The sequence below is a fragment of the Macrotis lagotis genome, chromosome 3 (genome assembly GCF_037893015.1).
Source record: "Macrotis lagotis isolate mMagLag1 chromosome 3, bilby.v1.9.chrom.fasta, whole genome shotgun sequence".
Taxonomy (NCBI): domain Eukaryota; kingdom Metazoa; phylum Chordata; class Mammalia; order Peramelemorphia; family Peramelidae; genus Macrotis; species Macrotis lagotis.
Window position 1 is genome coordinate 294,736,065 of NC_133660.1, and position 13,339 is coordinate 294,749,403.

General features: G+C 41.9%; 1 protein-coding gene across 1 annotated transcript in view; it reads right to left on the minus strand.

Moving 5' to 3' along the window:
- P2RX3 (purinergic receptor P2X 3) overlaps positions 1-13,339 on the minus strand; it is a 38,892-nt gene that overhangs the window by 24,996 nt on the left and 557 nt on the right. Inside the window, exon 2 of the mRNA XM_074231508.1 lies at positions 298-433. Coding sequence (XP_074087609.1) covers positions 298-433 — 136 coding nt within the window. The remainder of the gene's footprint in view (positions 1-297; positions 434-13,339) is intronic.

Sequence of the window (13,339 nt, forward strand, 5' to 3'; positions counted from 1 at the left end):
TGACTCACTTGGGAAATATAAGGCAAGAATTATATAATTAGAAACCCAGTTTTCCTTACTCTCAGATCATTGCTTACAAGATTGCTTACAATCATTGCTTACTCCTCAATCCTGATAGGTAATTATCATTCCCTCAAATCTTAGTGTTCTAGGGGTATCTTAATTCAACAACCTCAAGACCTTCCATAGTCTCTGGCTTAGAGTCCACTAGTATTCTGCCTCTTTCTCCTCTTTTTTCCTCCCAGACCACCCCATTCTGACCTTTCCCATCCACATGCCCTTCATAAAGGGTTTTACCTGAGTTGGGATTACATAGTCAGATACATCCATGACTCGGTTGGCATAGCGTCCAAAGCCCTTCACCTTGGTTACCACTGAAGACTCAATGGCTGTATCCCGTACCTGGTATGCCTTTTCATGTAAGAACACCCACCTGAGGCCAAGAGAGAGGGAGAGGAAGGGGGTACCAAGATCAACAAATCTGGAGCCCCTTAAATTCCCTATACCCTCAAAGAAATCTCAGCTTAGATGACCACTTTACTAAGCCAATCTATTTTTACTGTTAAACCTGCAATGGATTTTTTTTTAATTTTCAAAGTCAGAAGAAATGCCAGATAAAGCCTCCCCCGCCCCGCCCCTTCACAAGACTGTCATGTGAAGATTTATACCTTATAATTAAGCAAGAGGTCATAAAGATTTTGAACTGGAGAATTTCAGAAAGTCATAAAATCACAGAATGTGAGTTGGAAAGTAATTTCCATCATTAAGAATCACCTGTATCTAGACTTGAATCACTTTCCCAATATACCCAACAAATGGTTCATCCAGCTCTTGTGTCCAGATTTCCAGGAAGGGAAGAGTCACTCTTCCCAGGAAGCCCACACCACTTTTTTAAAAAATATTTATTATGAGTTTTACAATTTTCCCCCAATCTTATACCCCCCACCCCCACAGAAGGCAATTTGCCAGTCTTTACATTGTTTCCATGGTACACATTGATCCAAATTGAATATGATGAGAGAGAAATCATACCCTTAAAGAAGAAAGATAAAGTATAAGAGATAGCAAGATCAGACAATAAGATATCAGTTTTTTCCCTAAATTAAAGGTAATAGTCCTTGGTTTTTGTTCAAACTCCACAGTTCTTTCCTCTGGATAAGAGATGGTATTCTCCATTGCAGATGCCCCAAATTGTCCCCAATTGTTGCACTGTTGGAATGAGCAAGTCCATCAAGGTTGATCATCACCCCCATGTTGCTGTTAGGATGTACAGTGTTTTTCTGGTTCTGCTCATCTCACTCAGCATCAGTTCATGCAAATCCCTCCAGGCTTCCCTGAATTCCCACCCCTCCTGGTTTCTAATAGAACAATAGTGTTCCATGACATACATATACCACAGTCTGCTAAACCATTCCCCAATTGAAGGACATTTACCTGCTTTCCAATTCTTTGCCACCACAAACAGGGCTGCTATGAATATTTTTGTACAAGTAATGTTTTTACCCTTTTTCCTCATCTCTTCAGGGTATAGACCCAGTAGTGGTATTGCTGGATCAAAGGGTATGAACATTTTTGTTGCCCTTTGGGTGTAGTTCCAAATTTCTCTCCAGAAAGCTTGGATGAGTTCAGAGCTCTACCAACAGTGTAATAGTGTCCCAGATTTCCCACAACCCTTCCAATATTGATCATTGCCCTTTCTGGTCATACTGGCCAGTCCGAGAGGTGTGAGGTGGTACCTCAGAGAAGCTTTAATTTGCATTTCTCTAATAAGTAATGATTTAGAGCAATTTTTCATATGACTATGGATTACTTTGATCTCCTCATCTATATATTTCCTTTGCATCCTTGGATTATTTGTCTGTTGGGGAATGGCTTTTTAAAAAAAAATTTGACTCAGTTCTCTGTATGTTTTAGAAATGAGTCCTTTGTCAGAAACATTACTTGTAAAGATTATTTCCCAGTTTACTGCATTTCCTTTGATCTTGGTTACAGTGGTTTTGTCTGTTCAAAAGCTTTTTAATTTAATGTAATCAAAATCACCTAGTTTGTTTTTAGCGATGTTCTCCAACTCTTCCCTTTCCATAGATCTGACAGGTAGACTAGTCCTTGATCTTCTAGTTTGCTTATAGCATTGTTTTTCATATCTAAATCCTGTATCCATTTGGATCTTATCTTGGTATAGCCACACCACTTTTTGGCAGCTCTGAAAAAATAGACACTCTCCTTTGGTCCCAAAAGGTTAAATCTTTCTCAGCCCCTCATTTTTAATGTTAGTCATGCCTTCCCTCTGGGATAGATTACTTCTTAGATGACCGATCTATACCTTACATGTATAGTTGGTTTTTTTTTTAACAAGGCAATGGGGGCCAAGTGACTTGCCCAAGGTCACACAGGTAATTATTAAGTATATGATGTCAAATCTGAACTCAGATCCTCCTGATTCCAGGACTGGTATTCTCTACACCATGCCACCAAGCTGCCCCCTACATAGTTGTTTAAATGTTGTTTTCCCCATCAAAATGTGAACTTCTTAAGGGCAGGAGCCATGGTCTATTCTCGGGGAGTGACCCTAAAAGCTCCTTCTGTATTCTCAGAGTAGAGAACCTGCCATGTGGTAGATGATTAATAGAGGCTTGTTGGCTTGTTGACTATATCTGTCTCTCTTCTACTTCAATTTATCAAACAGTTATTAAACATTTACTTTGTATTAGACACTGGGGATACAAAGCTTCTTTTTTAAAAGCAGTCCCTGTCCTGAAGTCATTCTATTGCAGTAAAACATCATTGCATATAGATAAATTTAAAATATCTACAAAGTAGATAAAAAAAGTACTTTGAGTATTGTAAAATTTAAAAGAACCAGCTTGGACCCAAAGAAGAGATAGAAGAAAATACTTCTTTTGCTTTGCAGAAATGGGTGGGGAGGTGGGGAAGGAATCCATGGGTATAGAACATTACATCTATTGCAGGTTTTTTTCCAACATGTTGCTTGGTTTGACTAACTCCCCACCCCCCCCTCCCTCTTTTTCTTTTAAAAAATGGTTTTAAGAGAAGGCTCTACAGCATGGATGTCCAGCCTTTTAGCTCCCCTGGGACACATTGTCCAACAAAACCTTGTTGAGGGTCACATTTAGAATTTAATATTTATTTATGTCTATAATGTAATCTGTGTTTCCAATGAATATAAAAATAAAATGTAATAATGTCTGCATGAATGGGTTTTGAGGATGACATGTGTCCCACAGGCCCTGAGATGCACATACCTGCTCTATAGGAAGGTAAGTGGGAGGAAAACAGGAAGAAATTTAGACAAAGTAAAAACAAGATGTCAGTAGAATTTATTTTCTTTTCAAAAGGACTTTCAGAACTTATGGGGATAGCAGAATCTTCATCCTTTCTACCACTTAGAGAGAATACTGAATATAGGATGTGGTAATTGAGCTGAGCTTTGAAGAAAGCTATGGATTCTAAGAGGTGGAAGTGAAAAACAAGAGCATTCCTAGCCTGGGCAAAGGAAGGGAGGTGGGAAATGGAATAGCTCATCCCGGGAGACTACAAAATGAAGATGAACACCATGAACAGGGTGGGATTTGAACCCAGGCCTGGACCCAACATCCAGAGTACCACATTCCTGTTCAATAGCAACCTTCCTAAAATATCACTCAAGACTGAAGACAATATTCCAGATTGGGGTCTGACTAGATCTAGGGTCCATGTGGTCTGATTCATCATTCCTTCCCACTCATTTTCTAGATCGGTAACTGAGGCCTGATCTCCCTCAAGGTGATCTGTTAGCTAATAGATGAGGAAACTGGGGCCCATAGAGGATAAGGAACTGGCCTTCAGTCAGTCACAAAGTAGAAAGTGTCAGGATGGGGATTTGAATCCAGATTTTCTGATTCTCGACTCAAATCTCTTCTCATCACAATATGTTATCTTTCAAATCTTTCTTCTGATTGTTTGCTTACGCGTTGGAGGTCTCTGTGTTAAAAGGATAAATGCTGAAAGTTTCAACTGCTTCTCTTAGTCTATCGACAGAGAGGCTGGGAAGGCATCTATCTAGCCCAGAGAAAATAGAACAGTTGAGAGAGTTTAAAATAGTTGTGGTTTGAAAAATGAGCCCAACTGGACTGCTGTGGGGTACATGGTTTTGGGGTATAATATGTAAGGTCATGAAAGGGGCAGGCTCCCCAGAGATGGGAACCTTTTTTTACACTTAGTCTGTAGTCTTAGTGTATTGCTGAGAGAACTGAGGTTAAGTGACTTATCTGAGGTCACAAACTCCTATCTGCTGAACCCAGGTCTTTCTGACCCCAAGGCCATCTTTGTTTTGCACGTGGGAAACCATTTAAAAAGTGAGAGCTGAACTGAAATGGATTGAATTGAGGCTCACCAAACGAGTTTATGTAAATGTACTGGTATATAAGAAGCTAAGAATGGGGATGGCAGATCAAAGTTCAGCTTCTAGAAGATCTCAAAGAACAATGTCTTGGCAGACCTTCTAGCATGTCAGCACTGGACAACAGAACATAGAATGTTGGAGATGTGATTTCATCTGAGACTAGAGGACAGCATGGTGGCACAGTGGATAGAGCACTGGCCTTGGAGTCAGCAGGATAAGAGTTTGAATCCAGTCTCAGACACTTGACTCTTACTAGCTAATTGCCTCTTTTTTTTTTTTAAGATTTATTTTTCAAGGCAAATGGGGTTAAGTGGCTTGCCCGAGGGCACACAGCTAGGTAATTGTTAAGTGTCTGAGACCAGATTTGAACCCAGGTACTCCTGACTCCAGGGCCAGTGCTTTATCCACTATGCCACCTAGCCGCCCCTAAGTGACTCTTACTAACTGCGTGACCCTCATTGCCTGACGTCCAAGGCCACCTCTAGTCGTCCTGATTCATATCTGGCCACTGGACCCAGAGGACTATGGAGGAGAAAGTGAGGCTGGGGACTTAGCACACCCTCCCTCCCTCAAATCCAATTCATGTGCTGGTCATGGCAACACCTCCCTGATGTTGTGATCTTCGAAAATGAAGGACAAACATTAGAGGACCAGAAATACATCTCAAGCTAGAGGGTACCTCCAAGGTCTTGTATCCCCCCCCTCATTTTATATCTGAGTCCCAAAGAGATTAAGCAATTCGCCCTATGTCACACTGCTGGGATGTATCTGAGACAGGATTTGAATTCAGATCTACCTGAGTTCAAATCTGGCTTCAGGTCTTTACTAGTTATGTGAGTCTGAGTAAGTCACTTAACCCTGTTTGCCTCAGTTTCCTCATTTGTCAAAAGAGTCAGGGAAAGAAATGGACAATTCCAGTATCTTTGCCAAGAAAATTCCAAAAGGAATCAAGAAGAGTTGGACAAGAGTGAAACAACTCAACAATAACTTCTTGACTCTAGCATTGAATGCAGAGAAAAGCAGCCCTCTAAGATCTCTGTATAGTGTGTCTTATTCTTTTTTAGGATATGGGCTCCCCTAGAATCCATATTCTGGGACTCTGTGATCCTGATCGCTTATTCTCCGTCTCCCAGATCTCTTGACTTCTTGCAAGCAGGAGAAAAAGGGAGAAAGGACTTAGGCCTAAGTCTTCCTAATTCAACACATTCAAAACTCTCCTGCAGGGCCTGGGAAATGGGCAGCAAGGGAGAAAAAAATCAAGAAATCTGGGAGATGGAGAACTTTGCCCGAGGGCCAAGTGACCAGGATCACAGAGGGAAGGGGCAGGAGACTTGGCCTTACCTTGACAAATTGAAGGGGTGCCCAGGTAAGGGGCTCCAGGATGGCAGAGACAAGCTTCAGGAAGCTTCAGTGTGCAAAGCTCTGATTTGTTGGTCAGTGCTGCCACCCAGTGATCACTTACCTCCACTGATCGGGTTCATCTTCATTTTGGCTTGTGACCACCCTCCCTTAAAATGGATGATGGATTTCAGAAAGATCAGCCTGGAGGAGGGACTCCCCTGAAATTATTTCCCTCCCCCCCACTTCCTGCCCACAGAGTTTCACCCACCTTTTAGGACAACAAGTGGTGGAGAAACCGCTGCCCACAGTGGCTCAAACTACTGGTGCTATGATACATAGTGAAAATTCTCATCATTAAAAAACCCCAAACACTCAACTGAGATGCTTCAGTGCTCCTGATTTCAGATCCTTCCTTCAACAGTGTCTTCCATCTTCACAACATACATCATTCCTGATTCTTATTTCTATTCAATTGAACGCATCGAGCAAATGCATGCATGTCCTTGGTCCTGAAGATATAAGAAATAGACCCTGCCTATTCTCAAAGTTCTATTTTACCTTTTGGGGAAAAGGTATAGATAGATAAGAAAATACAAAACGTACTCATGTTTGAAACAAATTAATTTGAGGCAGGGCCCATAATTGCAAGGAGGTGGAAATCAGACTTGTAGCAAGCAGGAGTTTCTCCCTGCAATCCTTCTTCTACACAGCTGCCAAAGTCATATTGCTGAACCACAGATCTGATCATGTCACTCCCCTGCCCAACAAAGTCTTATAACTCCCTATTAACTTTAGGATGAAATACCCACTTTTCTGTTTGATGTCGAAAGCCTTTTACAACCTTGTTCCCATCTATTACTCATTATTATTATTTACTTACTTCATTGTTTTCATTACTACTCATTATTTCTCATGACTGAATTTCAGGAATTCTACAGAACAGAGAAAGTGATGTTCTTCCCATTGCTTATGAACAGCATCCACTCTCAAATTGTCCCTCATGCTGGAATGTACTCCCTCCCTCTCACTTCAACCTTTTACAATTCTAAATGGCTGAAGTGAGGAGGAAGGACATTTCATACCCCCCTTAGTACCATTCCATCCAGAAAAATTAGTTTGGGTGTACTTTACATACATTTTGTATAGATGTGCATTTATACTTGTTTCTCCTGATAGAAGAGAAGCTATTCAGAGGATTAGGAATGTTTCATTTTTGTCTTATGTCCTCAGAGTTCAGTCAAGAGCCTGATACTTAATCAACATTTGTTTAAAAAGGTACTAAAGATTCTGGAAGCAGAGGTGAGTAAGTAAAACATACTGAGTAGGGCGGAAGCCTATGCAAAAAGCAGAGAGATGAGAGAGAGATGGAACGTCTTATACAGGAAACAGTTAAGTGGGCCAGTCGGGCTGAATGTAGAGTGTGTGGGAGAAAGTAATATGTAATAATGGGAAAAGATAAACTGGAGCCAGATTACAAAGGTCTTGAAATGCTAAACAGAGGAATTTGTAATCTATCTTAGAGGCAATGGGAGAATCACTGGAACTACTTTCTGAAGCAGGGAAAGGAGAAATAGCCAGGCTTATATTTTAAGAATACCATTTTGGCAACAGGAGGGCGGGTGTATGATGGAAGGGATAAACTGGATGCTGGGGGGGGGGGGGGGCTGGTTAAGAAGCTACACCAATAATCAACATCATAAGGGGAAAAAAGACCTGAATCGGGGTAGTTTTCATAACAGTGGAAAGAGGAGATGGATGGCAATGATGTAGTGGAAAAATGAGACTTGGCAAATGAATGGGTATGAAGAGTGAGCCAGAGAGAAACATTAAGGATGATTCCTAATTTGCTAACTTGAGTGAGAGGAAGAATAGTAATGTCCCTGGTAGAAATTGGAAGGCGTAGGAGGGGTGGGGGGGTTTAGGATGGGGAGGGGTCTTAACTTGGGGGTCTAAGTATTTCAGGGGTTGATGAAGATGGATAGGTAAATCATATCTTTATTTTCACTGATCTCTAACTGAAATTTAGCATTTTCTTGAATTAGCACTTTCTTATGAATTGGAAGGGGGGCAGGGAAAGACCTATTTTTCTTTCTTTTTGTTTTTGCAAGGTAGTGGGGTTAAGTGACTTGCCCAAAGTCACACAGCTAGGAAATTATTAAGTATCTGAGGGTGAATTTGAATACAGGTCCTCCTCATTCCAGGGTCAGTGCTGTATCCACTGTGCCACCTGGCTGACCCAAAAACCTAATTTTCTCAGAAGGGTTTCTCCATTCTGTCAAATGCTTCCATGATCCAAAAAGGTTTAATAATAAAGGTAGTCAGTTATTTAAATTTACTGTTGCTTTTTTGTTTGTTTCCCTCAATGCTTTTTTTTGCCTGTTCTTCCCATCTCCTTTGGGTTTTTTGTTTTTTTTTTTGCAAGGCAAATGGGGTTAAGTGGCTTGCCCAAGGCCACACAGCTAGGTAATTATTAAGTGTCTGAGACCGGATTTGAACCCAGGTACTCCTGACTCCAAGGCCGGTGCTTTATCCACTACACCACCTAGCTGCCCCACATCTCCTTTGAACAACCTTCCTAGGCCATTCAGGATTTCATGAAGATATTTGGACAATTTTTGAATTTGTGGTTTTACATCACGGCCATCACCAAGGGTGTGGTAATATTAAACATTTATATCCTTTGCTTTACAAAAACCATCTCATTAGAGCCCCATAATGATTTTAGAGGTAGTTAGGCCCTGCACTGGATAGATGGGCTGGACCTGGAGTCAAAAAGATCTGAGTTCAAATCTAGTCTCAGACACTTCCAAGTGGGTGATCCTGGGCAAATCATTTGATCTGTCTGCCTCAGTTTTCTTATCTGTGAAATAGGGAAAAACAGTAAAACATCACCCCAAATTATAAACGTTCAAATGCTATATTTGTAAAGCACTTTGCACAATGCCTAGCTCAAGGCCACCAATATTTAATAAAGCCCCGTTTCTTTCATTCTCCTCCTCTTCCTCCTCATGAGAATGATACTATAGGTGTTATCAGTCCTCTCCACCATTTTCAAATAAAGAAACAGAGGCTCAGGGAAGTTAAGTAACTTTCCTAAGGTTACACAGCTAGTAAATGAATCTAGAGACAGGAATAAAACCCAGCTTATCTGCCTTCCAATGATACCCACCCATTCCTACAAAGTCTTCATCCTACCCTCTGACCAGTAACAGTTCAAGGTGAGGGCCTGGACCCACTTTGGTCCCCACCTTCTTCTTGGCTTCCCTTTACTATCTAACAGAGAATCTCCTTGGCATGACCATGTTTCAAGAGACAGAGCCTGGGGACTCTGAGTTGTAATTACCAATAGCTTTCATCGCCCTCTACCTCTGGGGCACCTCAAAATGGCCCAGAGGGGTGTGTGGAAAGGGAGCCTTAGTGCTCAAGGCTGGTTGCCATCACTAGCTAGCTGTTAAATAACAAACGGAAGACTTTTAGTGGTCCCACAGGGACCCAGGGTGCCAGCCAAGCAATTCCAAATCTGGGAGTGTTTCATTTCCAGGACAGAGAGACTGATCCTGTCCCTTAAAGACAGAGGGTGAGGAGATAGTGCAGGTCTGAGTATAGGGTTATTGCAATTTCCCCCACTGCTCTGACTTAATATTTTATTCTCATGTTCCTGGTTTATTATTTATAGAGCGGAAGATGGTGGCAGCTTTCTGGCAGGTGGATATGCGGGAAGCAGCTCAGAACAGACTACTCAGCACCCTTCTATCCCTTTCCCAGTGTGGATCTGAGGAGGTTAGGGAGAATGTATTAGGAAACTGGGGTCTGGGGAGACAGAGAATCTGAGATTCAAGAGAGGAAAAGGTGGAACACAGAAGATAAGGGTTCAAAGCAAGACAGAAAACATAGAAAATGGAGCAGGGAAGGAAAGGCTACAAGAGCCAGCTGGGTTAAATTGTGGTTTATTTTGGTAAATGGAGTGATGATGGAAGGACTTTGTAGCAGTAGGCTCTGAGATGTGACACCTGGGCAGTGTGGCAGCTAGGTGGCCCCTTGATAGAACAGTGGATCTGGAGTCAGGCTGACCCAAGCTCAAATCTATATATCCCTGGACAAATCACTTCACTTCTGTCTGCCTCAGTTTCCTTCTTTGAAAATAGGAAATAACAGTAGCACCTGGTTCTCTGAGTTATTGTAGGGTTTAAAATGAGATAATATGTAAAGCACTTCACAAACTTTATATAGTTAGATGGAAGATTTTCTACCCAAGTGGGTCAGAGGAATTCTCAAGATGCCGAGGTGGGTGTGAGGCAGTTTCCAGGGAGTTCATTCATTCCATTATTCAGCATCTATTTATTAAATGCCTATTGTTTGCACATCAGAGAGGCAGCCTGGCATAGAGGGTAGAGCATCAGTCTTAGCAATGGGAAATCTAGTTCAAATCAAATCCTGCCCCTGACATATGTTGACTGCGTGACCTTGGACAAGTTGTTTAACCTCCTAGGGGCTTAGGGAAACTTTCTAAAGAGTATAAGTTATGGTCTAGGATTGCTTAGCTTCCCCAGTGTACGAGCATCCAAATTGAAGTCTTTCACATTGGGGAAATTGAAGACACCCCCTCCAAAAAAAAAAAAAAAAAGAAAACATGAAGAGAAGAGCTCCTTAAGAGAAGAGCTCCCTAGAAAGGAGATGGAATGACTATGCAGACAGTATCCCAGTTTTTAGGCAGCTTAAATTTGAACGGTGGGAGGGATACCACATAGCCATATGTTATACTGTAAGATTTAGAGTCATCTAAACCTCTAAGTCTCCATTCTCTCCCTCTCCCCCAAATTCGGATGAAGAACTGAGGTCCAGAGATTAAATCATTTGTGTTTCAACTAATACTCCCTTGAGGAAGATCCAGACCTGTGAGTTCATGCGTATGGAGAACTCCAGATATGTAAACTCCTTCCCTTGATGCAGATTACTGAGTCTTCTGCAGCTTAGGCACTAGGATTGTGGTTTCACTGCCAGTATGTATGAGGCAGATCTTGAACCTATGCCTTCCTGACTCCAAGTCTGGCCTATTAACTCTCCTGCTGACTCTCTGCCTTACAAAGAATAGATATTTACTAGATAGAGGGCAGCTAGATGGTGCGGTGGATAGAGCATTGGTCTTGGATTCAGGAGGATGGGAGTTTGAATCCAGCCTCAGACACTTGCCACTTACTAGCTGTGCAACCTTGGGCAAGTTACTTAACCCTGATTGCCTCACAATTACCATCTGCTCTGATTACCATCTCCAGTGTCTTGATTCATATCTAGCCACTGGTTCTAGAAGACTGGAGAAGAAAGCGAGGCTGGTGATTTAGCACAGCATCCCTCTCACTCAAATCCAATTCATTTGCTTGTCATGGCATCACTTCCCTGATGTCATGGTCTTCTTAAAAAATGAAGGGGAAAATTATTATTATTTATTGGATAAGGTCCAAGTTTGGGAAGATTTGCATGAATTGATACTGAATGAAATGAGCAGTACCAGAAGGACATTACACACACAACAGCAACGCTGGGCTGATCAAGTATGGATTTATCACTTCAGCAGTGCAATAATCAAATACAGTTCTGAAGTACCGCTTCTATTGATACTGTGGAGAAGGATCTGTGGAGATTAAATGCAGACCAAAGCTTACTAGCTTCCGGTTTTCAAGCCATCTTATTTTTTCTCTCTCTAATGTTTTTCCCCCATTTCAATTTGATTCTTCTTTCACAACATGATTAATTTGGATATATGTTTCACACAGTTGTACAAATATAACCTCTATTAGATTGCTTTTTATTAGAGGTGGGGGGAGGAAGGGAGGTGGGGAGAAAAATGTGAAATACAGAACCTTACCAAAAAAATATTCTTGATAAGGACTAGGGTTATCAATTGATTCACTTTGTCTTTGGAGCTGGTCTTCCAGGCTAAGTCCTATTCTTTATTTGAGGGTAGAAACAAATGCCATCCTTGACCACTCTGCCCTTCCTGCTGTCCTCTTTGTCCTCACAATAATAGTTAGGATTTTCTTTAAATATGACACTATTTGTGCCTTAAGGGTTGAGAAGCACTTTATATATGCTCTTTTAGTTGATATACAGATGAGGAAACTGAGGCCAAGGAATTGTGACTTGCTCAGAATAATCCAGTTAGGCAGTATCAGGAGCAAGATTTGAGCTTAGATCTTCCTGACTCCAAGTTCGATGCTGTATCCATTGGGTCATTAGATGTTTCATACTCCCAGATTCTAGATCTTTCCTTCCTTTCTCCATCATCATCTTTTAAGGGCGAGAGTTCATTTGACCTTCCTCTGGTTTCTTCCTGAGGGGGAGGGGTTCTGACTTCTTCACATCAAGCCCCATCCATCTCTGGCCTTGACAGATCCCTATGGAGCAGCCCATTCTAGATGCATCAATATAACTCAGTCCAGTGCTCTCCCCTCCCCCCCGCTAGGTATAGTAGTTGCTCTACACACACACACACACACACACACACACACACAAAAACACAAAATGCACTCATACCACTACATCTCTTTGATGGATGAGCAGTTTCTCATATACACTCAGATGCACTTACTCACATACATACCTGACCTTACATACTGATCACCTCAGACACGTACCCCCAGACCACAGATTCCTCAACATATGTCCCAACAACTTTACATATTCCTCCAACCATCTGAACATATAGGAATATACACAACCCTAGAGGCCTTCTCATCTCCTCCTTTGACTTCTATTAATTTTTCTCAAGACTCCTTCCCCCCATCTCCTCACCTCCCAAAGAGGAAGAGTCCAGTACATCTGAGATGTATGACCACCCAACCTCAAAGGGAATGCTCCTGAGATCAGCAACCCTGTGGAGCAGGCGGATGGCACACAGTCTGCTCAGAGCCCTTTCGTCTGAGGTGGGGTTACCTCCCTGTGACCTTGAATCTCCCAAAGGGGGATCGATCAGAACTCTGCCAGCAATCCTTCCTGAATATATTCTTCAACACAGATCCTGGGAAAAGCATCTACTAGATGAATGCTTTTTTGATAAGGATGATAATTTTCTATTTCCAAAGGAATAACTAAGGAAATTGCCTCTCCAACCCAGTCTCCCTCCTCCCCCTTTTAACAACTCAGCCTAATGGTTATTATGCATGTGTGCCTTACCACACACATGTCTTTCCCAAGGGGCAGCTCTCCAGCAAATAATGCCCCTAGTTCCTTAACACAACCTTCCTCTTCATTACACTTCTAACCCCAGTTTCCCTTTCTTTCAGCAGTTTTCCCTTCATTTTTGCTTCTTAGCAGAGAAGGCAATTGCTAGCTATTTAGAACTCTTTCCTTTAGATTTTCAGTCCTGGCTCCTTCTCATCCCTGCCTCACTCTCTTGCTGTCTTATTGCATGCCTAACATTCTGGCCTGGCCTTGGGAAATATCTTAGGTATTCCTCCCCACTTCTTATTCACCAAGGACTTCTTTTTTTTCCTGTACAGGAGGGAGTTGGGGGGTTTGTGCCTATTTTCTGGTACAGGAGATGAGGAAGGGATAAGACATGATACGTATATGAACTCTAGTCCCAGAGAAAGGGCACAA